Source organism: Staurois parvus, unplaced genomic scaffold (assembly GCF_062004578.1).
Source record: "Staurois parvus isolate SC_StPar_1 unplaced genomic scaffold, SC_StPar_1.0 ptg000056l, whole genome shotgun sequence".
Taxonomy (NCBI): domain Eukaryota; kingdom Metazoa; phylum Chordata; class Amphibia; order Anura; family Ranidae; genus Staurois; species Staurois parvus.
Genome location: NW_028317852.1, coordinates 10,014,806 through 10,039,559, shown reverse-complemented (window position 1 = coordinate 10,039,559; position 24,754 = coordinate 10,014,806). Strand labels below are relative to the sequence as shown.

Here is a 24,754-nt window from a genome sequence, read left to right as displayed (position 1 = left end):
AAAAAATATATCATAAACTCAAAGTCATAAATTTAAGCCAAAATGTATTCTGCTACATGTTTTTGGTAAAAAAAATCCCAATAAGTGTATATTGATTGCTTTGTGTGAAAGTTATAGCGTCTACAAACTATGGTATAGATACTGTAATTTATGCCTTTTTTTGCTATACAGCGCTGCACTAACTCAAATGATAATTGCGCGGTCATGCAATGCTGCACCCAAACGAAAATTACGTCCTTTTTTTCACACAAATAGAGCTTTCTTTTGGTGGTATTTGATCACCTGTGCGCTTTTTATTTTTTGCGCTATAAACAAAAAAACCATAAAAATTTTGAAAAAAAACAATATTTTCTACTTTCAGCTATAAAAAATCGTAAACTCAAAGTTAGTCATAAATTTAAGCCAAAATGTATTCTGCTACATGTTTTTGGTAAAAAAAATCCCGTGCATTAGCGGGCAAACTGGCGCTATCTAGGAGGGGCGCTAACACTATCGGAAGTCACCAGTGACACTAATACAGTGATCAGTAAAAATCTGTTCACTGTAATCAATGACACTGGTGACAGGGCAGTGAAGGGGTTAACTGGGGGGGGGGGGGGCGATCAAGGGGTTAAATGGGATTTCTGGTGCACTAGCGGGCAAACTGGCGCTATCTGGGAGGGGCGCTAACACTATCGGAAGTCGCCAGCGACACTGATACAGTGATCAGTAAAAATTGGTTCACTGATCAGTGACACTGGTGACAGGGCAGTGAAGGGGTTAACTGGAGGGGGGGGGTGATCAAGGGGTTAAACGGGATTACTGGTGTACTGGCGGGCAAACTGGCGCTGTCTAGGAGGGGCGCTAACACTATCGGAAGTCGCCAGCGACACTGATACAGTGATCAGTAAAAATCGGTTCACTGATCAGTGACACTGGTGACAGGGCAGTGAATGGGTTAACGGGGGGGGGAGATTAAGGGGTTAAATGGGATTACTGGTGTACTAGCGGGCAATCTGGCGCTATCTGGGAGGGGCGCTAACACTATCGGAAGTCGCCAGCGACACTGATACAGTGATCAGTAAAAATTGGTTCACTGATCAGTGACACTGGTGACAGGGCAGTGAAGGGGTTAACTGGGGGGGGGTGATCAAGGGGTTAAACGGGATTACTGGTGTACTGGCGGGCAAACTGGCCCTATCTGGGAGGGGCGCTAACACTATCGGAAGTCGCCAGCGACACTGATACAGTGATCAGTAAAAATTGGTTCACTGATCAGTGACACTGGTGACAGGGCAGTGAAGGGGTTAACTGGGGGGGGGGTGATCAAGGGGTTAAACGGGATTACTGGTGTACTGGCGGGCAAACTGGCCCTATCTGGGAGGGGCGCTAACACTATCGGAAGTCGCCAGCGACACTGATACAGTGATCAGTAAAAATTGGTTCACTGATCAGTGACACTGGTGACAGGGCAGTGAAGGGGTTAACTGGGGGGGGCGATCAAGGGGTTAAACGGGATTACTGGTGTACTGGCGGGCAAGCTGGCGCTATCTGGGAGGGGCGCTAACCTTATCGGAAGTCGCCAGCGACACTGATCAGTAAAAATCGCTTCACTGATCAGTAACACTGGTGACAGGGCAGTGAAGGGGTTAACTGGGGGGGGGCGATCAAGGGATTAAACGGGATTACTGGTGTACTGGCGGGCAAACTGGCGCTATCTGGGAGGGGCGCTAACTCTATCGGAAGTCGCCAGCGACACTGAAACAGTGATCAGTAAAAATTGGTTCACTGATCAGTGACACTGGGTGACAGGGCAGTGAAGGGGTTAACTGGAGGGGGGGGCGATCAAGGGGTTAAACGGGATTACTGGTGTACTGGCGGGCAATCTGGCGCTATCTGGGAGGGGCGCTAACTCTATCGGAAGTCGCCAGCGACACTGATCAGTAAAAATCGCTTCACTGATCAGTAACACTGGTGACAGGGCAGTGAAGGGTTAACTGGAGGGGGGGCGATCAGGGGGTTAAATGTGTCCTAGAGTGTTCTAACTGTAGTGTAGTGCTTGTGTACTCACTTTTTGGATGTCTTCTTCTCTGTCTGGAACGGAATGTGTCCAGGCAGAGAAGAATGACATCATATCCTGCCCTGTGTGTATGTCAACACAGGACAGGATAGGACAGGTACCGATCATGTGATTTCAGCCAGAAATCACTGGCTCAAATCTAATGATTGATCCCTCCTGGATCAAATAGTGTCACCAGCGGGTCGGCGGGAGCGCGCGCCCCCTGCCGGCGAAAGTGTCGGGAGCGCGGAACCCGTTTTTAAACGTGGTTTTGCGCTCCACTGCCGCCCTGCACACGTATATACACAGTGGCAGGGCGGCAAGCGGTTAACTTGTTTTATGGTATACTGGCACATTTGCTAGCTTTGTATTCTTTTAGTCCTTGTTTGCCAGTAAAATTAATCAGTGATTTGTCAATAGGTATGCCCTGGCTGGGTATGTAAATTTCTTAAAATTTAGGGATTAAATATTCTAGAAGTTGTAGTTTAAACAAGCTATTGTACGAGGACTCATCGCTGCTTAGACAAAGTTCCTTAATAAAGTGCAAAAAGTTTAGCAAAATGTGTCCTCTTCATACTTTCAGACTAGAGTGGCATTTTATAATGGGATTTGTAGACCAGTATGATGTAATGTTAAGCTTTTTAGTGAGGTCCATTTTAATGTAAGGCCCAAAAATAAACTCTGGCATATAGGTTCCTAAGATCACCCATAGTAGTTTGGATCCTGTCTCAGAAACTGCTGAGCATAAAGATTTGTCTGGTAAACAATCCCATTTAACAGTGTATCAGTTACAAATAAATGCAAAAAAAAAAAATCCACTGGAGTCAAGTTTTCCGTGAGGACATTTATTCCTAGTTTTCCTGTGAATTCAGGTAGTTGTAGCATTTGCACGTTAGGAGGGGTGACTATAAAATGTTAATTATTAGACTTATGGCTTTCAAATGGGAACAGCCATTGACTGATCAAAATTTGCCCAGTCCCTGCTGAACCAGCCGAGCTTCAATTCATCTGGGCAGATTTTTTTTTTTTTTTTTTTAAAAAAACCACAAAGGCGGTAGCTGAGGGATTTAATACCAATATTTAGGGTATAGCTGTGTATTCGGAACAGGCATCCAGGTAAAAGTCACGTTTACTAAAGTTTCCCACAATAATCAGACAATATTTTATTACATACTTTATATGTAAAAGTATATGAATCAGAAAAACCAACACTAAACAGAAAAAAACCAGAAACACCTTTTTATTGTCCTCTTCTATTTACTACTCGTTTAATATGGCACATGATCTACTATTCCGTTAACATTACTGTAATATAGACTGACTTTATGCTGATTATTTACTGAAGGCAAATAGGTTTGTTTACTTTGCAAGGGAAGTTGCACTTTGTAAGGGAATTTTCTCCAAAGTTTAGTAAAGCAGGTAACACTGTGCTGACCTTTATCCAATCATGTGCAAGAAAAAAAATGCGTTTTTTATTTCCTTGCACGTGATTGGGTATACTTTGCAAATTGAAATTTAACCAAATTCAAGCTCTGATGAAAATTTTCTTGCAAAATGAACACCCTATTTACCTTTGGCACTGAGACATAGGAGTTGATTTACTAATCCAAACTGGAGCTAGGAAATGTACTGCTGACAGTCTCCAAAAGCTTCCTTTTACATTGTGTTTTTTAACTGCTTTATACACATTTATTACCCCTTATAAAACAGAAGGACACAGAAATCTGTGGCATTCCGAGAAATATTACATTATTGTACCTAAAAAAAAAAAAAAAAAAAAAAGCAATCAACCAAAGTATAACTCAAGAAACGGCTCTCTAAATTATTTCCTTAATATAGAGCAAGCAGCAGAGCTTTCTCTTTCAGGTACAAAAACATATTCCTTTTAGTGTGCACAGTGGGGAATTTATCAAAACATTTTTTGTGCAGGTAAACTTTTTTTTGTTAAGAAGCCTGCAGAGCAATGCCCCCAAGATCAGCAGATCATGGGTGCAATGTCCGGCACTTGCAGATTCTCAAAATTGCTGTTGGCTCGTACCTCCAATACCAGCAGGCAGTTACTTTAGAGCAGGTAGATCAGAGAACTATGAGAGCACTCGCCAGCACCCTCATAATTCATTGAGAACTACAAGTTGTCAGCCACAATGGCTGGCGGTACTTGTAGTCTATTAATTCACAGGAAACGGATTAAATGATGCAGCCATATTGGCAGAGCCCCGCACAGCTGTGCTGTTTTCAAGCTGTGGCAGCTGATGCAGGGAGAGGATCACCTACCTGCTGTCATTGGTAGGTGGGGAGCATACTGAACTAGTTACATGTTACACCCTAAATACGGATGTGACATGTTCAGAAAGGCGAACTTAGCCGTTAACTGAACTAGCTGCATATAGAAGCTGGTTAGTTGCTGTGAGCAGTTACTCCAGATTCTATCAGCTCCGGTTTTGATGAATTCCCCCAAAATGTCTTATTTGTGCAAGGACAATCAAACAACAATGGTAAATAATCATTAACTGCATAAGCAGTTTGAGTAAATTTTAATTCTGACAACTAAGGATTATCCTTAACTGCAACAGCAATCAGGACCCATAAAATATAATACATCAAACAATGTCCAGTGGGATAAGCCTTTTTTACTTGTATAGGAGAATGCCAAGCAGTACTCAACCTTAGCACTTCAAAATCCCCATACCTTCTGGCACTGCACTCGTGGGAACCACTTTACAAGCAGCACCACAATGTCAAAGAAAGCCTGCAAGACCATTGTATCTAATGTAGTGCAGTGAGGACCATTTACCATTTGTTTCAATATCACATTTTCTATGTCGCAACGGTGTATCGGGTATGAGAAACCTCTTGGAATACCCAATTTTGACAGCCATGTAATAAGGGTGTACTCACTTTTGGGCCACTATTAATGGATAAGTTCACTTTTGGGAACATGGTACACTTTCCACCTGTTTTAGGGTGGACCAAGTAACATGTACCCACCCCTGTAGCTGCTGACACTCTGCAGCATCTAGTGACAGCTAGCGGGGATCTTCTTCTCCCACTAGCTGTCACTATTTAAATTAAAAAACAAATCAAAAAGAAAAAAATAAAGTAGCTGCATGGGGATCCTCACGCTCTGCCGCGTCATTTATTCAGAGGTTTGTGAATGTGAAACTAGAAGCACCAACAGCCATTGCAGCTTTCGACTTAAGTTCTCAAAAGAACTGCCATGATGCTGTTGAGCTGTGTGGTATTTCATCATCTCTTCCTGTCAGTGTGCAACAGCCTGCCCATACGAGGTACGAGTAGACAGATACAATGACAAGTCTGCAGGAGTCCTGCACGGCACCAGTGATCTGCTGATAAATGCACAAATTTTTAACCTGCAAAAAAGATGTGCATTTATTATTTTAAAAACGTGAACTTATCCTTTAACCAAATTATGCTTGAGTTTGATTCTCCCCCCCTCCTCCAATGGTTTGAACTTACACTGGATTTAAAAAGTGTCATTTACAAGTGTTCCCTGGGCACACTCCCCTGACAAACAAGGCCAATGATCCTTGTTTCACTACACAGTTCTCTATGAAGAGAACTGTGCTCAAGCACGGTTTGCACTTACATTGCAGTAAACCGTACCAGAACACAAGTTACCCATACCCAGGCCCACCTGTTTCAAGCAATCTCGAGTGTGGTTCAGAGCACTCACACTATGTAGAACTGAACTGTGCCTGGTTAGAAGGGCTAGTGTAAGTGCAACCTAAAGCCTTAAGGACACCGTCTGTTACCTGATATTTCTAGGTAAGGCATGTCACCAAGTTTGATGCTACATAGGTATGTTTTACCCCAGACCTAGCACTGCTTTGACAGTCATGAAAGGTCTTCTGTCATGATATCTTAGGCACTATGAGGCTGCAATGTATGAAACAAATCTATGACACAACTAATCAAGAAATAAGTAAAATAAATTAAAAAAGGTAAAACATGACATTTCACAGCTGTGATATGCAGAGGGGCACTATCTACATAAAAAGAGAAAATGTTTTAACAAAAAAGTGATTGAATTATACACACTTAAAAGGTTCCGATCTAACAGAAATAAAATTTGACACATAGCCAGCTGTATGCGAGCAAAGACAGTTCAAACAGTAGGGTCCTTCAAAATGGATTTCATCTTCACATTATAAATAAGCATAATTAAGCACATAGAAATGATTGCGCTCAGTGCATAGAAGATATTTTTGGTTTACATTCAGACACATCAGGTATTTTCTTCAGCTCTTCATGTATTTATGCGTTGCAGTTGCTATACTGCACAAGGGTATCAGGCTGCGACTTCCTAAAACAAAGTAACAAATTTTTAGTAACAAAATACACAGCTTTTGGAAAAGTAATATATTGAGGCCTAAGTTCCACAAAGAAAAAAAGGAGTAAAACTGGATCAAAATTCGGCTTGTTCAGCAGGGACCAGCCTGTTAGAAAGTTTTTGCTTGATCAGTGCCACCGACTATAGCTCCGCAGAAGGGATCCCTCATCCACTACAAATGTATGAATGGGGGAATTCATTTTCTTTAATTCAACCCACTGTTTGAATGAAAAAAAAAAAAAAAAGAATAATTTATGTCCTGCCTAAGGCCTCCTGTACCTGAAGCTGCTAACCTGATATTTAGGAGCAGTAGGGAGTTTTTTCTGAAGCCCGTGAACTCTCCTCTATGTTATCCTATGTGTCCATGTACACATAGTTGTTTAGAGGAGTGTACAGGCAGCCGAGTTTACTGGCACTTGTGAAAGCACAAAAACCACGTTCAGAGTTTATTGGTATTTAAAATGCCAAGTGTGCCTAAATGCACTGAATTCTAGCTGCGTCTAGCACTTCAGAATTATTTCATTTCAATGCCCAGAATAAATTAAAATTCTGGCCAATGAAATAAACTCCCAAACACCAAATGCTGCTAAACACTGCTAAACGCACTTAAAAACTCACCTAAGCTGCATTTTTCAAACCAGTTTAACTCTGATTTTCTCTTGTCAGGAGACTTGGAGTTAATAATCCAGTGTGCATGAAGCCTAAGGGCTCGTTCACACTTGACTTATTTCTAACTCTTGCCAAAGGCCCCTATAGCGTTTGACAGGAGTTAGGCATTTGGGAAGCGTTTTTAACGCTCCCCAAATGCCCTATGCGCGTTTTTGAGGCGTTTGGCACTACATACGCCTATAATGAAGTTAATTGGTATTACGCTCCGCAAACGCCCTGCAAACGCCTGCCAGGCGTTTGAGGAGCGGCACCATAGATTTGAATGGGAGGCTTCAACTCCTCCTGACTTGACAGGAGACGTCAGTTTTGCCGCGACGCTAACGCTTCAGTGTGAACAGCACTGTGTGCTGTCATGTGTAGAATTTTCATAGGCTTTTGAGAAGTGTTAAAAACACTTCCCGAACGCCTACTGACAAAGTTAGTGTGAACGTAGCCTAAAAGTCAAATAGGAGTCAAGAAAAGAACAAAGAAAACACAAGTGAACAGAAAATTTTTGTGGTTTTGCAGATAATTCAATCAAGCCTACAAAAACACAGTGCTGTACTGTGGAATTTATCAATTCCAAGTCTGAGCCAGTGTATCTGTAAAATTTAAGTGTATCAGTGCACATCAATTAAAGTGGTTCTAAAGTCTAAGGTAAACAAAATTTTCAAAGTTTAACTAAAGGCAAAACTTTTTTTTTTTTTTCTTAGTTCTGGATAGAGCGGAGAGGGATTAAAAAACCTGTCAGTTTTGACTGCTGTCTGTGCCCGCATTAAGGAGATTCACCATCTCTATTTGTCCTGTTATGATTGAAAGTGAAAGTAAAAGAAAATCCTAAATTTTGGGTTGTCCCCAGAAAGATAATAGAGGGGAAATCTTCCAATGGGGATACTAGTTCTGCTGGCCTTGGGTTCCCCAAGGAATTCCATTAATTTTCAGGGATTCGCTCTCACTTCCTACTAGGCTATGGGACAGGAAGTGAAGGAAAATCTCAGCAATGGGACACAGATGGCAAAAAAAAAATCTAACAGGGGTTATAACCCTTCCTTGCTATATACAAAAAAAAAAGAAAAAAAGTTTTGCCTATAGTCCTACTTTAATGCTGTATTTACTAGCCCTCACTATCTTTAAACACTTATCTGCTCCTGTCAGCGCTCCATCACTGTCTTTGGCTCCAGCACTACTCCCCTCACTTCTTATTTTCACAGGAGAAACTGGAGTAAATGGGAATTGGAGGGCTGTCAGTCAAATTCCTGTGAAGAGCACTCAGCTTGCTAAGGAGGCATCCAGAGCAGGGAGAAGGTGGCAGAGCCAGCGGAGGATGGTCAGAAGATGGTGCTTTCTGTGCAAATATTGTTGCACAGAGCAGATAACTATGATCCCTTTTTAATTAGGAAAAAAACACAAACGTTAGACCTTTTTCTACACCACGTGAAAAAGATCAACATCTACACATGCTATAAGCAAGAGTTCCCAGATAAGTGGCTTACTGTGACAGCAAAACCCTGCATTACTGTTAGTGTACAGAAGCACAGAGATGGTTAAAAACAATAGTTATTGCATAAAAATTTCAGAAAACAAAGAATCCCCATCTTCTTTAAAACTAACTAAGGCTTGACAGGAGCAACCTTTCAGTTAGCGATTTCAGTAAAAGAAGAGCTGTGCAAAAAACATAAGTATAAAATAAATAAACAAATAAATGATCTGATTCCCCAATTCACATTCGAGGTGGATGGGGGAATCCTTCCCACTGTGGTATTGTATTCTGAAAGCAGGGAGCGTTCCACACTGTCAGATTACAACGATCAGTGTAGCCAACAAAATGGATTGTTTGGGAAAAAACCCGACAGGCTGTTTGTATACAAGTTGATTGATTGCATAACCAGCCTGCCCGTACTTGGATTGAAACTTGCACGGTCCCTGCTGAACTGGATGAATTTCGATCCATGTATGGCCAGCATAACACTTTATTGCTGAATTTCGGATGTATGCATTGCTAAACTTTATTTTGTAACTAGGAAGTATTTTTTTTAGATATTGGAATTTCAATGTGCCATGCAAGGACAAGTGTTTATTTTTTTTATTTCTTTTATAAAACTGGATTATAGAAGCTTGCTATTTCAGATAAAGATGGGATGACATATTGACTTAATTTAAAAAACAGTTTCAATTGCAATATGTTGGTGACCATTGGGAGGATTTCTAGCAGATGGGGTTTGTTTCTGGTACTTCTATTCAAAATTGCTAAATTATGTTAGTATGCAAAACAGAAAACTGCACAGTACAACATAGCGACATTCTTACAAAGGTGGAATAGACTGCACACCAATGTTAAACCTTTTATGTAGTTATAAGAATGGAAGTACCTTGTAAGTGTGGTTTTTTTTAAATTATATATCTGATTCACAGCTCAGGCTCTACAGATGCTGCAAACTTGTCTGTCTTTACGTCACAATAATATTCACTGGATAAAGAAGAAAAAAATCTACTGTTGGATAAAAAATCCACACCAACAAATATAATGACTGACATTTCTTTTTAAGGAGTTATGTATTTGAAATTGTAATGAATGACAGAATATTTACCTACAAAAGCAGGAATGTGTTGCAACCAAGTATTCAAAATGTAATGATAATGTTAGCAATATGATATACAGGCTGTTATAATTACAGTTTAAAAACAGATTTTAGGGGTACATTCTCAGCAGGCATGTAACTAATTTTATCTTAGGCAGTGTCTGTGGCTCTCATCCTAGTGATGCCAATATGGTCTGCATTATCCATTTATGTGAACAGTCTAATGTAAGCAACAACCGAATGTAAAGGATGCACATGCCCAATAATCAGTTGTGGGCACATCTTATTACTTTCTTCCTCAGTGACATCATTGGAGGCAAACAGCATGAGCAACAATAACTACCTGCTAAAAGCAATAATCCAGTTTGCTATATCCATACAAAAAAGCATGAATAACCAAAGGTTACATGGACCCTCTGTATTATCCATACAGGATATAGACTCTGAGGTGCAACCCTGAAGAAAAGTGGCATGATGTCTTCAGCCACATGATCAGAGCAATAAAATAGATACCAAGTTGATTATCAGGACAGGTATAAACAAGCTGAGTGCAGCTGCAGTATACAGTATAAAGTAAATCCACAGAATGAGCAGTAAGCCAGACCTGGTGAAAAGACAAAGGCTGAATGCACCACAGTCTATTTAAACAATCCTAATTGAGGTGTGCAAACCAGAATTACCTGGGGTGTAATGCTGAATAATGACCAGCAGGTGGTAAAAACCCAAGGCTAATCTTTATACCACTCATGAGAATTCAGTAAGGGTCCTTTCAAACAGGCGCTCCGTTTTTTTCATACGTTCACATCTTTTTTTTCCCATCCGTTTTTAGTCATCAGCTGTCAGCAGGATTCCCCACTAACAGCTGGTGGTGTGGGCCCCCCCCCCCCCCCAAATCCCTACCAGACCCTTATCCAAGCATGTAGTCTGGCAGGTCAGGAAAAGAAGGTGGGGGGGGGAAACGAGCGAGTGCCCCCCTGAACCATACCAGGCCACATGCCCTCAAACATGGGGGGGTGCTTTGTTGACATGTTGATGGGGACAGATGGCCACGAGCCAGCGTTGGGAGTGGAGCCTTTGTTTTTTTGTCTGCTTGTTTTCTTCAAGCCGCGGCAGCGTGATTGACGTTGGATCTACTTCGCTGGACATTCTTTTATTTTCCTTCTTTTAATAAAGGACTTGTCAAAGACTGCCTCCTGTCTTTTTTCACACTACACTTTTTTTGTGAATGAGTAGCGGGACCATGCATCCCATACTCATTCACATGGGGGGGGGGGGGGGCGGTATCTGGGGGCCCCCTTGCTAAATTGGGCTTCCAAATTCCGATAAGCCCCCTGCCCGCAGACCCCCAAAACCACAGCCCAGGGTTGTGGGGAAGAGGCCCTTGTCCCCATCAACATGGGAACAAGGTGCTTTGGGGGGCACATTTGTCCTGGTATGGTTCTAGAGGGGGCACTCGCTCCCCCCCTTCCTTTCCTGACCTGCTAGGCTGCATACAATCCGTTGACATACGTTTTTCGTCTGTTCTGGGTTTTTTTGCGGAAGAAAAATAGGTGTTTCTCCGTTCATAAAAACGGATGCGGACATTAACGGATGTAAAAAGATGTTCATCCGTGTACACCCGCAAGTCCAAAGAAATACATGGGTGTGCGTTTTTCATCCGTAAACGGACAGATGAAAACCGGACATACGGAATGCCCGTGTGAAGGGAGGGAGAGGGGGAAAAGGGAGGGAGATGGGGGGAGAGGGGGAGGGGGGGGGAAAGGGAAGAGAGGGGGAGGGGGGGGGAAAGGGAAGAGAGGGGGAGGGGGGGGGGGGGAAAGGGAAGAGAGGGGGAGGGGGGGGGAAAGGGAAGAGAGGGGGAGGGGGGGAAAGGGAAGAGAGGGGGAGGGGGGGAAAGGGAAGAGAGGGGGGGGGAAGGGAAGAGAGGGGGGGAGAGGGGGAAAAGGGGGGGGGGGAGAGGGGGAAAAGGGGGGGGGGGGGAGAGGGGGAAAAGGGAGGGAGAGGGGGAAAGGGAGGGAGATGGGGGGAGAGGGGGAGGGGGGGAAGAGAGGGGGGGGAAGGGAAGAGAGGGGGGGGAGAGGGGAAAAGGGGGGGGGAGAGGGGAAAAAGGGGGGGGGAGAGGAAAAAGGGGGGGGGGAAGGGGAGGGAGGGGGGGGAAAAGGGAGAGGGGGAAGAGGGGGAGGAGGGAGAGGGGGAGGAGGGAGAGGGGGAAAAGGGAGAGAGAGGAAGGGAAAGGGAGAGGGAGGGAGAGGAAGGGGGAGGGAGAGGAAGGGAGAGGGAGGGAGAGGAAGAGGGAGGGAGAGGGAGGGAGAGGGAGGGAGGGAAAGGGAGAGGGAGGGAGAGAAAGGGAGAGGGAGGGAGAGGGAGGGAGAGAAAGGGAGAGGGAGGGAGAGGAAGGGAAAGGGAGAGGGAGGGAGAGGGAGGGAGAGGAAGGGAAAGGGAGAGAGAAAAAGCTACAGTCTCAGTAAATGACTGGTAAACAATTTGGCTTGAAGAGATATATGAAACAATTATACAAACCCAACTCTGTGCTTCAGTACAATGAAACCCAATCTTTTATATGTGAAAAAGACTTTACTAGTGTTCCACTGCAGCTGTATTATTCATCCAACACAATAATGCAAAATCAAAACAAAAATATTATAAAACAATACAATTTTTCCTTTATAAACACATATATGATCATCAACTATGGTAAAATCCAAGAAAAACTATTACCCGCAAAGTTTACCGTAGTTCTTTATGCAAGACAAAAATCCACTTTCTTTTTTCAAAGATCAGAATCGCTCACTCAAAGCTTCAACAATCAGGGGCAGGTGCTTCTCCAATAAAGCTCATTTCCTCCTCCTCCCTTCACCCACAAAGGTATAATCATGAGACCATAGAGAAGGAAACACTACACAGCATGATACTGCTAAAAGCAGGTGTTTTTAGTAAAAATATTCACAAAATGAACTCTTGGCATATAACATAACCACATAAAAGTCACTCTGCAGATCCTGACAGGATTAACTCCTGTCACTGAAAGGAAAGCAATTGCTGCTCTATAGTCAGTGCTTCCTCACAGACTCTGCACAACTCCATAAAAAGTGAATGGTAAATGATGGGATTTATATAACCCAAGTCAAGCTACTTTGATTAAAAGGTAGATGAATACTGACACAAACAGCGGGACTCTGCCCCTCACCCTTTTCACTGGTTTTGATTGACAGCAGCGGAAGCCAATGGACTCCCGATGCCCCAACATAGCCTGTGAGACTCAAAACTGAGGGGAGAAAAGAACTGCAGACGTGCACAGTGCTGGATCAAATTAGGGCTCAGGTAAGGAAAAGGGAGGGGGGGAGGGGGAGGTTATAAAATGGTTAGGCTTTATAACCATTTGAATTCATGTTTTAATTGTGCTACAAAAAAGCCAATGAATATGTATGAAGTGTTTATGAATACTCGTAAGTTGAATCTAAAGAAATATTTTCTGGGTAACCATATAGAAAACTTTTCTGGGAAACCCTTTGAATTCTAGAGTCAAGGTGGTGGTTGCAAAGGAAGGAGTAAAAAGTGGGTTAAAAGAACGAGTCTATATTTACCCAACAAATAGTATTTAACATTACGCTGAGGTTTTAAAAATATGGTTAACAATTCAGAGAAAATGGTAACAAATACAGTTGTGACCAAAATTATTCAACCCCCAATGCTGTAAAGGGGTTTAGGGACTATAGTGTACATTTGGAATTGTATTCAGAATCAAATCCTACAAGGACGTTGTAACTACCCAAATGCAACTAAAATGACATCAATTGTTTATGTAATACAGTAGTAAATGGTTCTTATGTGGTTTCTTCATTGCCACAATTATTCAACCCCTTAAAGACTACCACTCTGAAGAACAGAGGTTCATACAGGTGCTTTCCATCAGGTATTGAAAACACCTGTGGATGTCACCGAGCAGCAATCAAGCATAATAAGCACCAATTAGGCAGCTTTAAAATGACTGTGATACTCAGCTCCTTCTAGACATTTACTGGTGTGGTTACAAACATGGTGAAGGCAAGAGAATGGTCCAGGAAGACAAGAGAAGAGGTGATTTCTCTTCACAGGAAGGGCAATGGCTATAAGAAGATTGCAAAGATGTTAAACATACCAAGAGACACCTTAGGAAGCATCATTCGCAAATTCAAGGCAAAGGGCACTGTTGAAACGCTACCTGGTCGTGGCAGAAAGAAGATGCTGACTTCGACTGCTGTGCGCTACCTGAAGCGTAGAGTGGAGAGAAGTCCCCGTGTGACTGCTGAGGAACTGAGAAAAGATTTGTCAGATGTGGGTACAGAAGTTTCAGCCCAGACAATAAGACGCACACTGCGTAATGAAGGCCTCCGTGCCAGAACTCCCAGGCGTACCCCCTTGCTGTCTCCAAAGAATAAGAAGAGTCGACTGCAGTATGCCAAAAGCCATGTGGACAAACCACAAAAGTTGTGGGATAGTGTTCTGTGGACTGATGAAACAAAATTAGAACTGTTTGGGCCCATGGATCAACGCTATGTTTGGAGGAGGAAGAACAAGGCCTATGATGAAAAGAACACCTTGCCTACTGTGAAGCATGGTGGAGGGTCAATCATGCTTTGGGGCTGTTTTGCTTCTGCAGGTACAGGGAAGCTTCAGCGTGTGCAAGGTACCATGAATTCTCTTCAGTACCAGGAGATATTGGATGGAAACGTGATGCAGTCCGTCACACACCTGAGGCTTGGGAGACGTTGGACCTTTCAACAGGACAATGATCCCAAGCATACCTCCAAGTCCACTAGAGCATGGTTGCAGAGGAAAGGCTGGAACATTTTGGAGTGGCCATCGCAGTCACCAGACTTAAATCCGATTGAGAACCTCTGGTGGGACTTAAAGAAAGCAGTTGCAGTGCGCAAGCCTAAGAATGTGACTGAACTGGAGGCCTTTGCCCATGAAGAATGGGCGAAGATACCCGTAGATCGCTGCAAGACACTTGTGTCAAGCTATGCTTCACGTTTAAAAGCTGTTATAACTGTAAAAGGATGCTGTACTAAGTACTAAGATTGAATGTCACTTGGGGGTTGAATAAAACTGATAATGCTGTGAGCACAGAAAAGACATTTGTGGTTATTTCATTATAACTGTTATGTTATATTTGTCTGACCTACAAGTGCCTCTTTAATGTAAATGTAAGCAAGATGACTGAATGATCAAAAGCAATGTCAAACTGGCCAAAACACTCAATTTCAGTGGGGGTTGAATAATTTTGGTCACAACTGTATTTATGCTAACCCTGGCTATATGCAAAAAGAGATTGAGGATTTGGAAAAAAAGAAAAATACTGTTATATGTTTGCCTGATAAGGGAGGGGGAACTGTGGTATTAGACAAAATGCTCATCAGGAAGAGATTATTCCATTGCTATCAGATCATAACTCATGCCTTTAAACAGGAACATACTGTAAGATGTTGGTTGATGAGGCATATAAAACAGGTGTCTTAAAAAATAAAGCAAGCTATTTGCATCCCTCATTCAGTTATGTTATATGCCAAGAGATAATTTTGTGAGTAATTTACTTCTAATAAGACACCTGGTTTTAGCAGTATCACGCTATGTAGTGTGTTTAATTCCCGATGGTCTCATGGTTATACCTATGTGGAAAGAGAGAAGGAGGAAATAAGCTTTCACTGGAGATCATCTGCACCTGATTAATGTATCTTTTAGCAAGCTATGACAATCTTTGAAACATGAATGGCATTACATGCTGGTGAGTGGCTGTCCATTTGAGCGGTGGGGTACACATGCATGTCTGATCTGCACATTGATTTTTGTCTCACATAGAGAGACACAGTGGACTTTGTTTTTAATATTTTTTTGGGACTCTAACATGGGTGATGGTCACAAACTGGTTTTTAAATTAATTGATTAAATTGTTACTGATGGACTGCATCATGGAGGGAAAGCTTATATTGTTTTGACAGTTATTTGTGTTTTGATTTGGCACAAGAAAATATTGTGACATTGTAGATTTTTTTTTATACTACAACGCTGTAGGTAGTGGTGATTTTCACTCAGGATTAATTTTGCATTATTCAATGAAAAGATTGTCTGATGTGAACATACAATAATTCTGCCTGTACAAATCTGAACACATTTAATGTTAGAAATTCACTGGAAAAGTAAACAAAATTAAAAATGATAACTTCATAATTTATAGACAGCACCATATTCCACAAAATCATCTGAATAGAATCAGAATTAACCAACCCATCATGTTGCATTCATCTTTAAATCAGTCCAGCAAAATCAGATGAAAGTGATTAGTCTAACAGTGAACAATAAATGAAAATTGTCAGTCACCATTAGAATGGCCACAGATGTGAAGATTTGAAGATAACTACAGGCATGGATAGATCTGCTTGCCTATAATGGAAGAACACAATATGGCGCTTCGAAGTACAGAAGTGTAATGAGTTTATTAACCACCTCCTGTCCAGCCATTGTATATAAACGGCCGGACGGTGGCACTGCAGGGTCGGGTGGCCGTTTGTAAACAGCTTCCCCGCACCCTGCTTGTGCGCGCTCCCTGGGAGCGCGCAGCACCGCGATCCGGTGCCCGCTGTGACCTCCGGACACAGTGAAACACCAATCGTCGGACGGGACCTCTGTACGAGGTCCCGATCATGTGATCACTGATTGGCCAATCAGTGATTACATGCAAAGTAGTAAGCAAGATGTCACTTGTGATATCATTGCTTACAACGTGTGAAATCTGTGAATGATCACAGAGGTCACATGGTACAAGGCTATTCACAACAGCCTTGTACCATGTGACAAGGTGTGACCAATCACAGCTCACTCAGTAGTTCTCAATGGCTGCAAGAATGCAGACAGAGAGAAAGAGAAATTATTGCTTTTACATTCTATATAGGTGTAAAAGCAATCAGTGTAATAAAAAAAAAAAAATCTTCATCACCCCCCACAAGTAGTACAGTGTCACCATGGCCATGGTGACACTGTACTGCTAGGGTGACAGTATGTAAAAAACAAACAAATACTATAAAAAAATAAAATAAAAATGTAAACAAAAATGTTTAAAAATTATAATTTTTGGTTATAAACTAATTTGGCGCTTTTTTTTTTTTTAGTAAAAAGATAAATGGAATAAATTTTGGCCAAGATTTATGATGAAATATTATTTATTTGCAAAATTTTATAGGAAAAACACTTTTTTTTTCAAAATTTTTTGACTTTTTCATTTACATAGCAAAAAAAAAATAAAAAAATCCCAGCAGTGAATAAATACTACCAAAATAAAGCTTTATCTTTCTCAAAAAAATGGTAAAAAATTCATATGGGTACAGTGTTGCATGACCGCGCACTTGTCATTCAAAGTGTGATAGCGCTGAAAGCTGAAAATTGCCCTGGACAGGAAGGGGGTAAAAGTGTCTGGACAGGAAGTGGTTAACAAAAAATAATAATATCCACTCACATTTGGTAGAACGATAAGGTGCATATAATTCTACCAAATATAAGTGGATAATTTTTTTTTTTTTTATTAATAAACTCACATTTCTTCACCTAGAAGCTCCTCCTTGTGTTCTTCCATTATATTGCAGATATTCCTTTACTCTAGGCTCACACCTAAGAGTTTTCCGTAGCGTTGTACAGAAACACACTACAGTCCATTTAACATGATTTCCTATGGGACAGGTTCACATCCAAAAAATCCAAAATTCAATATTAAAAACATTATAATATAATGGTGAAGTGATGGAAATCTGTATACCTGGCAATATAAAAACAATTTAGGTGTAAAATGGAGAGCTGTAGGTAGTGTAAGAAACTACAGCATACTGTCACAGTACCTCAAAACGAGACCCACATCTTTGTTTTTAAAAAGCCATGGAAAGCAGAGTTGGTTTGTGCACATTTATACAAAAGACTGGAGGAATGATAAAAAAAATGGTACTAAGATGGCCGCCAGAACACACACCAGAGTGGTTGTGCATCCCAAAGGCTGGAAGTGACTGACCGGAATTGCATCATAATGACGCCATATCTGATACTCGCCGAAAAACAGCTGCTGGAGATCACCAGGGGCACTGCACGCCTCTCAGAAGAGACCAGAGATGTGCTGCAGCCACAAGACAGACAAGAATGTATCAATAATGAGGTATCATGATACCATGGTATAAGCTTTTGCTGATGGTACAATCTGTTGACACTCCTAAATAAGGGTGTGGAATTGTATTGTAATGGGCTACCCCAAAAAAGAGAAAAGAAAAGAGGAAGGAGGAGGGGGGGGATGTGATAATAAATATACACAGTAATGTTGAAAACAAAAATTATATATGAAAATAGATGTATATATAATTCATAAAATTAATAACATAATACTGATAAATGCATATCAAGATGGAGATGAACAAGTGACAGATATTGAATGGAGACCACCAATTTGTGGAGGAACCAGTGTATTATCAATAGATCAGAGCATTTACATCTAACCATCCATTAAGCCCTCTAGGTGACAGAGTCCCCAGACGGTGAATCCAAAAGGTGTCTCGGACATAATCTGTGAAATCTTCTACCAATATCAATGTCTCTGGGAATGCTTTCTAGGCCAAAAACCCTGAGACCCACTGGATTATCATGTTTTTCTTTAAAATTGTTGGGAATAGAATGCCCCCCACGACCATGTTTAATGTTTCTCTAATGCTCTTCAAATCTGATACGCAATACGGCCCACATACAAGAGGCAGCAAGGGCAAAGGACACAATATACAAGGTATTGTGAGCTACAATCAATAAATTGTTTGACCTATAGGAAATACCATCATTACCCATTACTTTTATTCCTATGCCACATAAATTGGCAACATCCACAGTTACTTATTCCACATCTGTAGCTGTCTTTTTGATCGAATAGGGTGCTCCAAAGGTGTCTGGACACATTTGACCCAATTAGTTGCTATGAAGCTCCTGTAATCTTTGGGTTTCCTAAAGATTACCTCCAGATTTTCCAAGATGACATTGGTAAGAAAGGGGTCCTGGTGTAAAATACTCCAATACTTTTTAAGGACCCTTTTAATATGGAAAGCTTTAGGGTTGTATCGAGCACAAAAAGCAATGCATTTTGCCTGCTGTTCTCTCTTTACTTCACAGGTGGCTACCAAAAGAGTGCCAGTCGAATACTTAGCCCTATACTTTACATATACTTGTTCAATGGTTGCTACAGCATACCCTTTCTCTAAGAACTTCTTCCTGAGGCTGGTGCTCTGTGCATCATAGTCCTCAAGACACATGCAGGTTCTCTTGAGCCGACAAAATTGCCCCAAAAAGGTACATTTTGGATCCATCTTGGATGGTGGTGGCTGTTGGCGTACAAATAAGAGTTGCCTGCCAAGGCTTTAAAATGAGTCTTAGAGATGATAATGCAATTTTGTCGGCTTTGGAACGCACAACCACGCTGGCGTGCGTTCCAGCGGCCATCTTAGTTCAATTTTTTTGTCATTCCTCCAGTCTTGATGTGTACAAACCAACTCCGCTTTCCATGACTTTTTAAAAACAAAGATGTGGGTCTCGTTTTGAGGTACTGTGACAGTATGCTGTTGTTTCTTACACTACCTACAGCTCTCCATTTTACACCTAAATTGTTTTTATCTTCTTGCGAGGTATACAGGTGTTCATTACTTTACCATTATATTATGTTTATAATATTGAATTTTGGATTTTTTAACATATATCTGTACCATTTAGTTATTTTCCACATATACGGTTGTATTAACTCCCATGATCACCTCCTCTTTTGGGCTTGAGGGGAGGGGCTTCGCTATAGGCAGCATTGGCCGCAGAAATATAAAGCTAGGCCTGAATTCAGGCTGGCCATAGCTCTGAGGAAAGGGATTTGTCCCTGAAATGCGTCAGAGGCTGACTGCACCATCAGTCGGACACTCTGCCATCCTTGTGGCTATTTCTATGGCCTTATAGGCTTTACATACATGCTATGTTTGTGAGTATATTTTTTGTCCTTTTATACTTTATCCAATAAACCTTGGATAATGCACTAGGTGTTTGCGTCACCTGTATGCTTTCTTCCAGTTTGTTGATCTCCCCATCTGAGGAGGGCTGCATCTCCAGAACGTTATCCATAAGCTATTTATGCATCTGATCCCCTAGCCTTCCCCTGACATTGGCTCCCTTGAGGCGCTGGAGAGTTTACACGACCTCCCAGCTCCTGGCCTGCTGTTATTGTCAGTGTCTTTTACCGCTGTAATTCCACATACAGCGTGCCTGTGCAAAAGAGGGAAAGGAGCCGAGAGGTATAGCAAGTCTTCAGCTGAACACTGTATGCAGAATTAGCGGAAAGGCATATTGAAGTAAGGGGAAAATGTGAAGTAGGCATAAATGTACATGGAGACTCTGCTGGGAACACAAGTGGACAGGGTGAAACGAATGGGGGCCCACGTGGACAGGGTGAAAAGAATGGGGGCCCACGTGGACAGGGTGACTCTGCCGGGGGCCCACGTGGACAGGGTGACTCTGCCGGGGGGCCCCCGTGGACAGGGAGACTCTGCCGGGGGGCCCCCGTGGACAGGGAGACTCTGCCGGGGGGCCCCCGTGGACAGGGAGACTCTGCCGGGGGGCCCCCGTGGACAGGGAGACTCTGCCGGGGGGCCCCCGTGGACAGGGAGACTCTGCCGGGGGGCCCCCGTGGACAGGGAGACTCTGCCGGGGGGCCCCCGTGGACAGGGAGACTCTGCCGGGGGGCCCCCGTGGACAGGGAGACTCTGCCGGGGGGCCCCCGTGGACAGGGAGACTCTGCCGGGGGGCCCCCGTGGACAGGGAGACTCTGCCGGGGGGCCCCCGTGGACAGGGAGACTCTGCCGGGGGGCCCCCGTGGACAGGGAGACTCTGCCGGGGGGCCCCCGTGGACAGGGAGACTCTGCCGGGGGGCCCCCGTGGACAGGGAGACTCTGCCGGGGGGCCCCCGTGGACAGGGAGACTCTGCCGGGGGGCCCCCGTGGACAGGGAGACTCTGCCGGGGGGCCCCCGTGGACAGGGAGACTCTGCCGGGGGGCCCACGTGGACAGGGAGACTCTGCCGGGGGGCCCACGTGGACAGGGAGACTCTGCCGGGGGGCCCACGTGGACAGGGAGACTCTGCCGGGGGGCCCACGTGGACAGGGAGACTCTGCCGGGGGGCCCACGTGGACAGGGAGACTCTGCCGGGGGGCCCACGTGGACAGGGTGACTGCCGGGGGCCCACGTGGACAGGGTGACTCTGCCGGGGGCCCACGTGGACAGGGTGACTCTGCCGGGGACCCAAGTGCACAGGGAGACTCTGCCGGGGACCCAAGTGCACAGGGAGACTCTGCCGGGGACCCAAGTGCACAGGGAGACTCTGCAGAGGACACACATGGACTGAAAGATTCTGCTGGTGACACAAGTGGATAGGAAGAATCTGATGGGGACACAGATGACAGGAAGGATCTCATGGGACACAAATGTACAAGGAGACTCTGCTGGGGACACAAGTAGACAGGACAACTCTCCTGGTGACACAAATGGACAGGGATAATCTGCTGGGGACACAAGTGGACTAGAAGATTCTGCTGGGGACCCAGATTAACAGGAATAATCTGATATTGACAGGAAGACTCTGATGGGGACACAAGTGGACAAGGTGACTTTCCTGGGGACACAAGTGTACAAGGATACTCTCCTGGGGACACAAATGGACAGGGATAATCTGCTGGGGACCCAAGTGGACTGGAAGATTCTGCTGGGGACCCAAGTGGAATGGAAGATTCTGCTGGGGACCCAAGTGGACAGGAAAAAATCTGATGGGCACAGAGATGGACAGGAAGGATCTCATGGGGACACAGATGGACAGGAAAGATCTCATGGGGACACAAGTGTAGAAGGGTGACAGTGCTGAAAACACAAGTGGACAGGACAACTCTGCTGGGGACACAAATGGACAGGGATAATCTACTGGGGACACAAATGGACAGGGATAATCTGCTGGGGACACAAATGGACAGGGATAATCTGCTGGGGACACAAATGGACAGGGATAATCTGCTGGGGACACAAATGGACAGGGATAATCTGCTGGGGACACAAATGGACAGGGATAATCTGCTGGGGACACAAATGGACAAGGACAATCTGCTGGGGACACAAATGGACGGGGAGATTGTGACAAGATACAAAAGGGACAGGGAGACCCTGCTGTCGACTTGTAGTTCTCAATGAACTACCATGGGGCTGTGAGCACTGTGGTAGTTCATAGATTCTTCCTGTCAGTTTATCTGCTTGCCCGTAAATTCCGTATGGGCAAGCAGATATACTGACAGGTCTGCAGGAGACCAGCATGGCACCAGCAATCTGCTGATCGCTGGTGTAATTCTTTCCAGGCTCCTGCAACAAATAATAATAAAATGCACATTTTTTTAATCTGCAAACAAAATGTGCATTTATTATTTTTGTCTTTAAAATCACTCACCAATGCCCCCATAGTTCACTGAGAACTACAAGTCGTCAGCCGCAATGGCCGACAGTAGCTGTAGCTCATTCATTCACAGAACTCTGTGAATGAAGCATGCGGCTGTGTGGGTGGAGCACTGCACAGCAGCACGGTTCTCAAATTGTGACAGCGGGTACGGGGAGAAGGTCACTCACCCACTGTCACAGGGAAGGGGGGGGGGATCGTGGGGTGAGGTGGTAGATGCTGAACATGTTACACCCTAAATACGGGTGTAACATATAACATGTTTAGAAAGGTGAACTTATCCTTTAAGTGATCTGGTTTCTTTGCCTTGCAAGTGCAAAGCAAGGGGTTCACTTTAAGAGTCCATTCACACTATACTTCACTGCTGTAACACATGCGCAGAAAAAAATAAACATGTTATCATGTGTTTTAACATGCTTCATTTTGAATAAACGTTTGCTTTATTTTACTTTTTTTGCCGTAACATGCATTGTGCATTTTGGGTTGCTTTATAGCACAATAGTGCATGTCTGTGTATGTGTTGGGATGCCATTTAAATTGAATGACAACACATACACAGAACATTGTAGTGTGCTGCATAAACCATGCAGTACTGCAAACATAACTGCAGTCCACTATATGTGAATTGATTAACAAAATTCATTTAGGATGTGTACACACTGTGCATTAAATGACATCAACATGACAAGAAATGTAGACAAGGATCTCCTCCACAGACAACATAGGTACAGGTAAAGGAACATAAAAAATGGCCTCACCCTCTTTTTTGCTTTTTGCTGCAATATTTGTATAGCAAGAAGACAACTATAACAACTGCAACTGCTCCAACAATTATGCCTTAAGAGAATTGAAAATGAAAAGTTAAATGTTAACAGTGACATGTAAATAATATCAAATAGAAGAAAAATATGTTTTATGGTTACAGGTTTGATATCTATTTAACAGTATGTCTCTACAATATTCCAGTTTTGCATAAAAAATATAGTGTATGTACAGTTCAGAAGTATAACAATGCAAACTAAAAAGATAGCATATGTAGTTCTTAAAGTATAAGAAGTTAGGTCCAGCAGGGGCCTGCCAAATGTTGATCTGTGTGTGGGCTCCCCCCGACCACAGTAGCAAAATGTTTTATTAACTTTTGTCGAAGGGACATGTTGTGAACTTTTCTGTTGATTAGCTGCTGCAACCAATTGAGTGCCACTGTCAATATACAGAAAAAAACCACCAACAGTGTATGGCCAGCTCAAGTGCTGTGAAAACAACATGGAAAGGTGATGTCTGCGAATGCTTTTTTTTTTTTTTTTAATTTCCAGATTTAAGCTACAGATGTGACAAAGAAACTATAGTACCCCCTCCTAACTAGGAGCAAAATGTACAAATAGAATAAAATCTCTCTTCTTTCCTATTAACCTCAGTATCTTTTACTGATAACCCTAGTTATGTCACATACTATTGAGCATAAAATTTTACTCTGTCATGGAGCTCATCTGAAAATCTCATAACCAGTGAGTAATGATACATTACTACTAATTCTACTCCCTTCTCCATAATAAGCACAATTGAAGCCAAGATAATGCATTAACTTACTAAAACTTTGTCTTTAGAATCACTTTAAAGCGGAGTTCCACTCACACTGTAAGCTACTGACTTAAAAAACAGCCACTCACCTGTCCCACAATCCTGCGGTGTCCTCCCCGCAGCTCATTTCACCGGCTGTCCTGTGTTCCAGGCGCTGGCATCTTCAATGTGGGCACCTGGCTGTGACAGCTTGCGGCCTCACAGCTGGGTGCCCACTGCACATGCGCAAGAGTAGCACTGCCCTTCAATGGCCCGCTAGTCTTCTGGGACCTGTCACACGTCCCAGAAGACTATGGGGAGGGTAGGAGGACAACTACCACTTCGGATCGAATTGGCGATCGCAGCAAAAGTGGGAGAGGGTACCTGTAAAATTCAGTTACCTGCTCCCCAATGGTGCCAATCCTTAATAGGGAGCAGGGGACCAGTCTTTAAAGCGGAACTTCCCCTTTTGGGTGGAACTCTGCTCTAAGTAAAGAAAATTGTAATAAAATATAAGAAAAAAACATTTCCTTTCTGAATTCCAATCCACTATATAGGAAAGGACACGAAAAACACTGATGATAAATGATATAATGTTTGCTGTCACTATAAGTAATACACAAAGCCTCAATGTCATATCTCTTATTGAGGAGAAAGTGGTCTAGTTACAGAGCTAGATGTTGGTGCTGGAGGAAAGAGTAATTTATTGTACTCGAGGAAATGATATACTGTATATACAATAATGATTAGCCAGCTTTGGCTTGCAAACTAATTACCAAGATATCTATTTGGCCATATCTATGGGACAGATCAGGTTATAGATCCTCATGTCTATGGCCAGTCATTCTTAGCTAACAAATCTTTGAGGAAAAAGGCATACGCTGTTTTGGGAAATATTGACTAATCTCTATTACTTTGCCCAGGACAATGAGCTGGCACAGTCTAGGCATATTCCCTTTTCTTCCCCATAAAAATAAACAGCACACATACTCAGGTTTTTAGAACAAGCAGAACTGGTGAAAAAAAACCCCCAAAAAACAAAAAAATCTGAACAGTGTCTACACC

General features: G+C 43.1%; 1 protein-coding gene across 2 annotated transcripts in view; it reads right to left on the bottom strand.

The window, feature by feature from the left end:
• Nucleotides 1-3,262: 3,262 nt before the first annotated feature.
• Nucleotides 3,263-24,754, bottom strand: part of LOC149469993 (C4b-binding protein alpha chain-like) — a 114,807-nt gene continuing 93,315 nt past the window's right edge. The window contains exons 11-13 of one of the 2 annotated variants that reach the window (XM_089668331.1): nt 22,891-22,969; nt 9,407-9,504; nt 3,263-6,362 (exon numbers count right to left, since the gene is read on the bottom strand). In XM_089668331.1, the coding sequence (XP_089524457.1) occupies nt 9,444-9,504; nt 22,891-22,969 (140 nt within the window). In that variant the 3' untranslated portion in view covers nt 3,263-6,362; nt 9,407-9,443. The remainder of the gene's footprint in view (nt 6,363-9,406; nt 9,505-22,890; nt 22,970-24,754) is intronic. The other variant, XM_089668332.1, reaches the window with a different exon arrangement.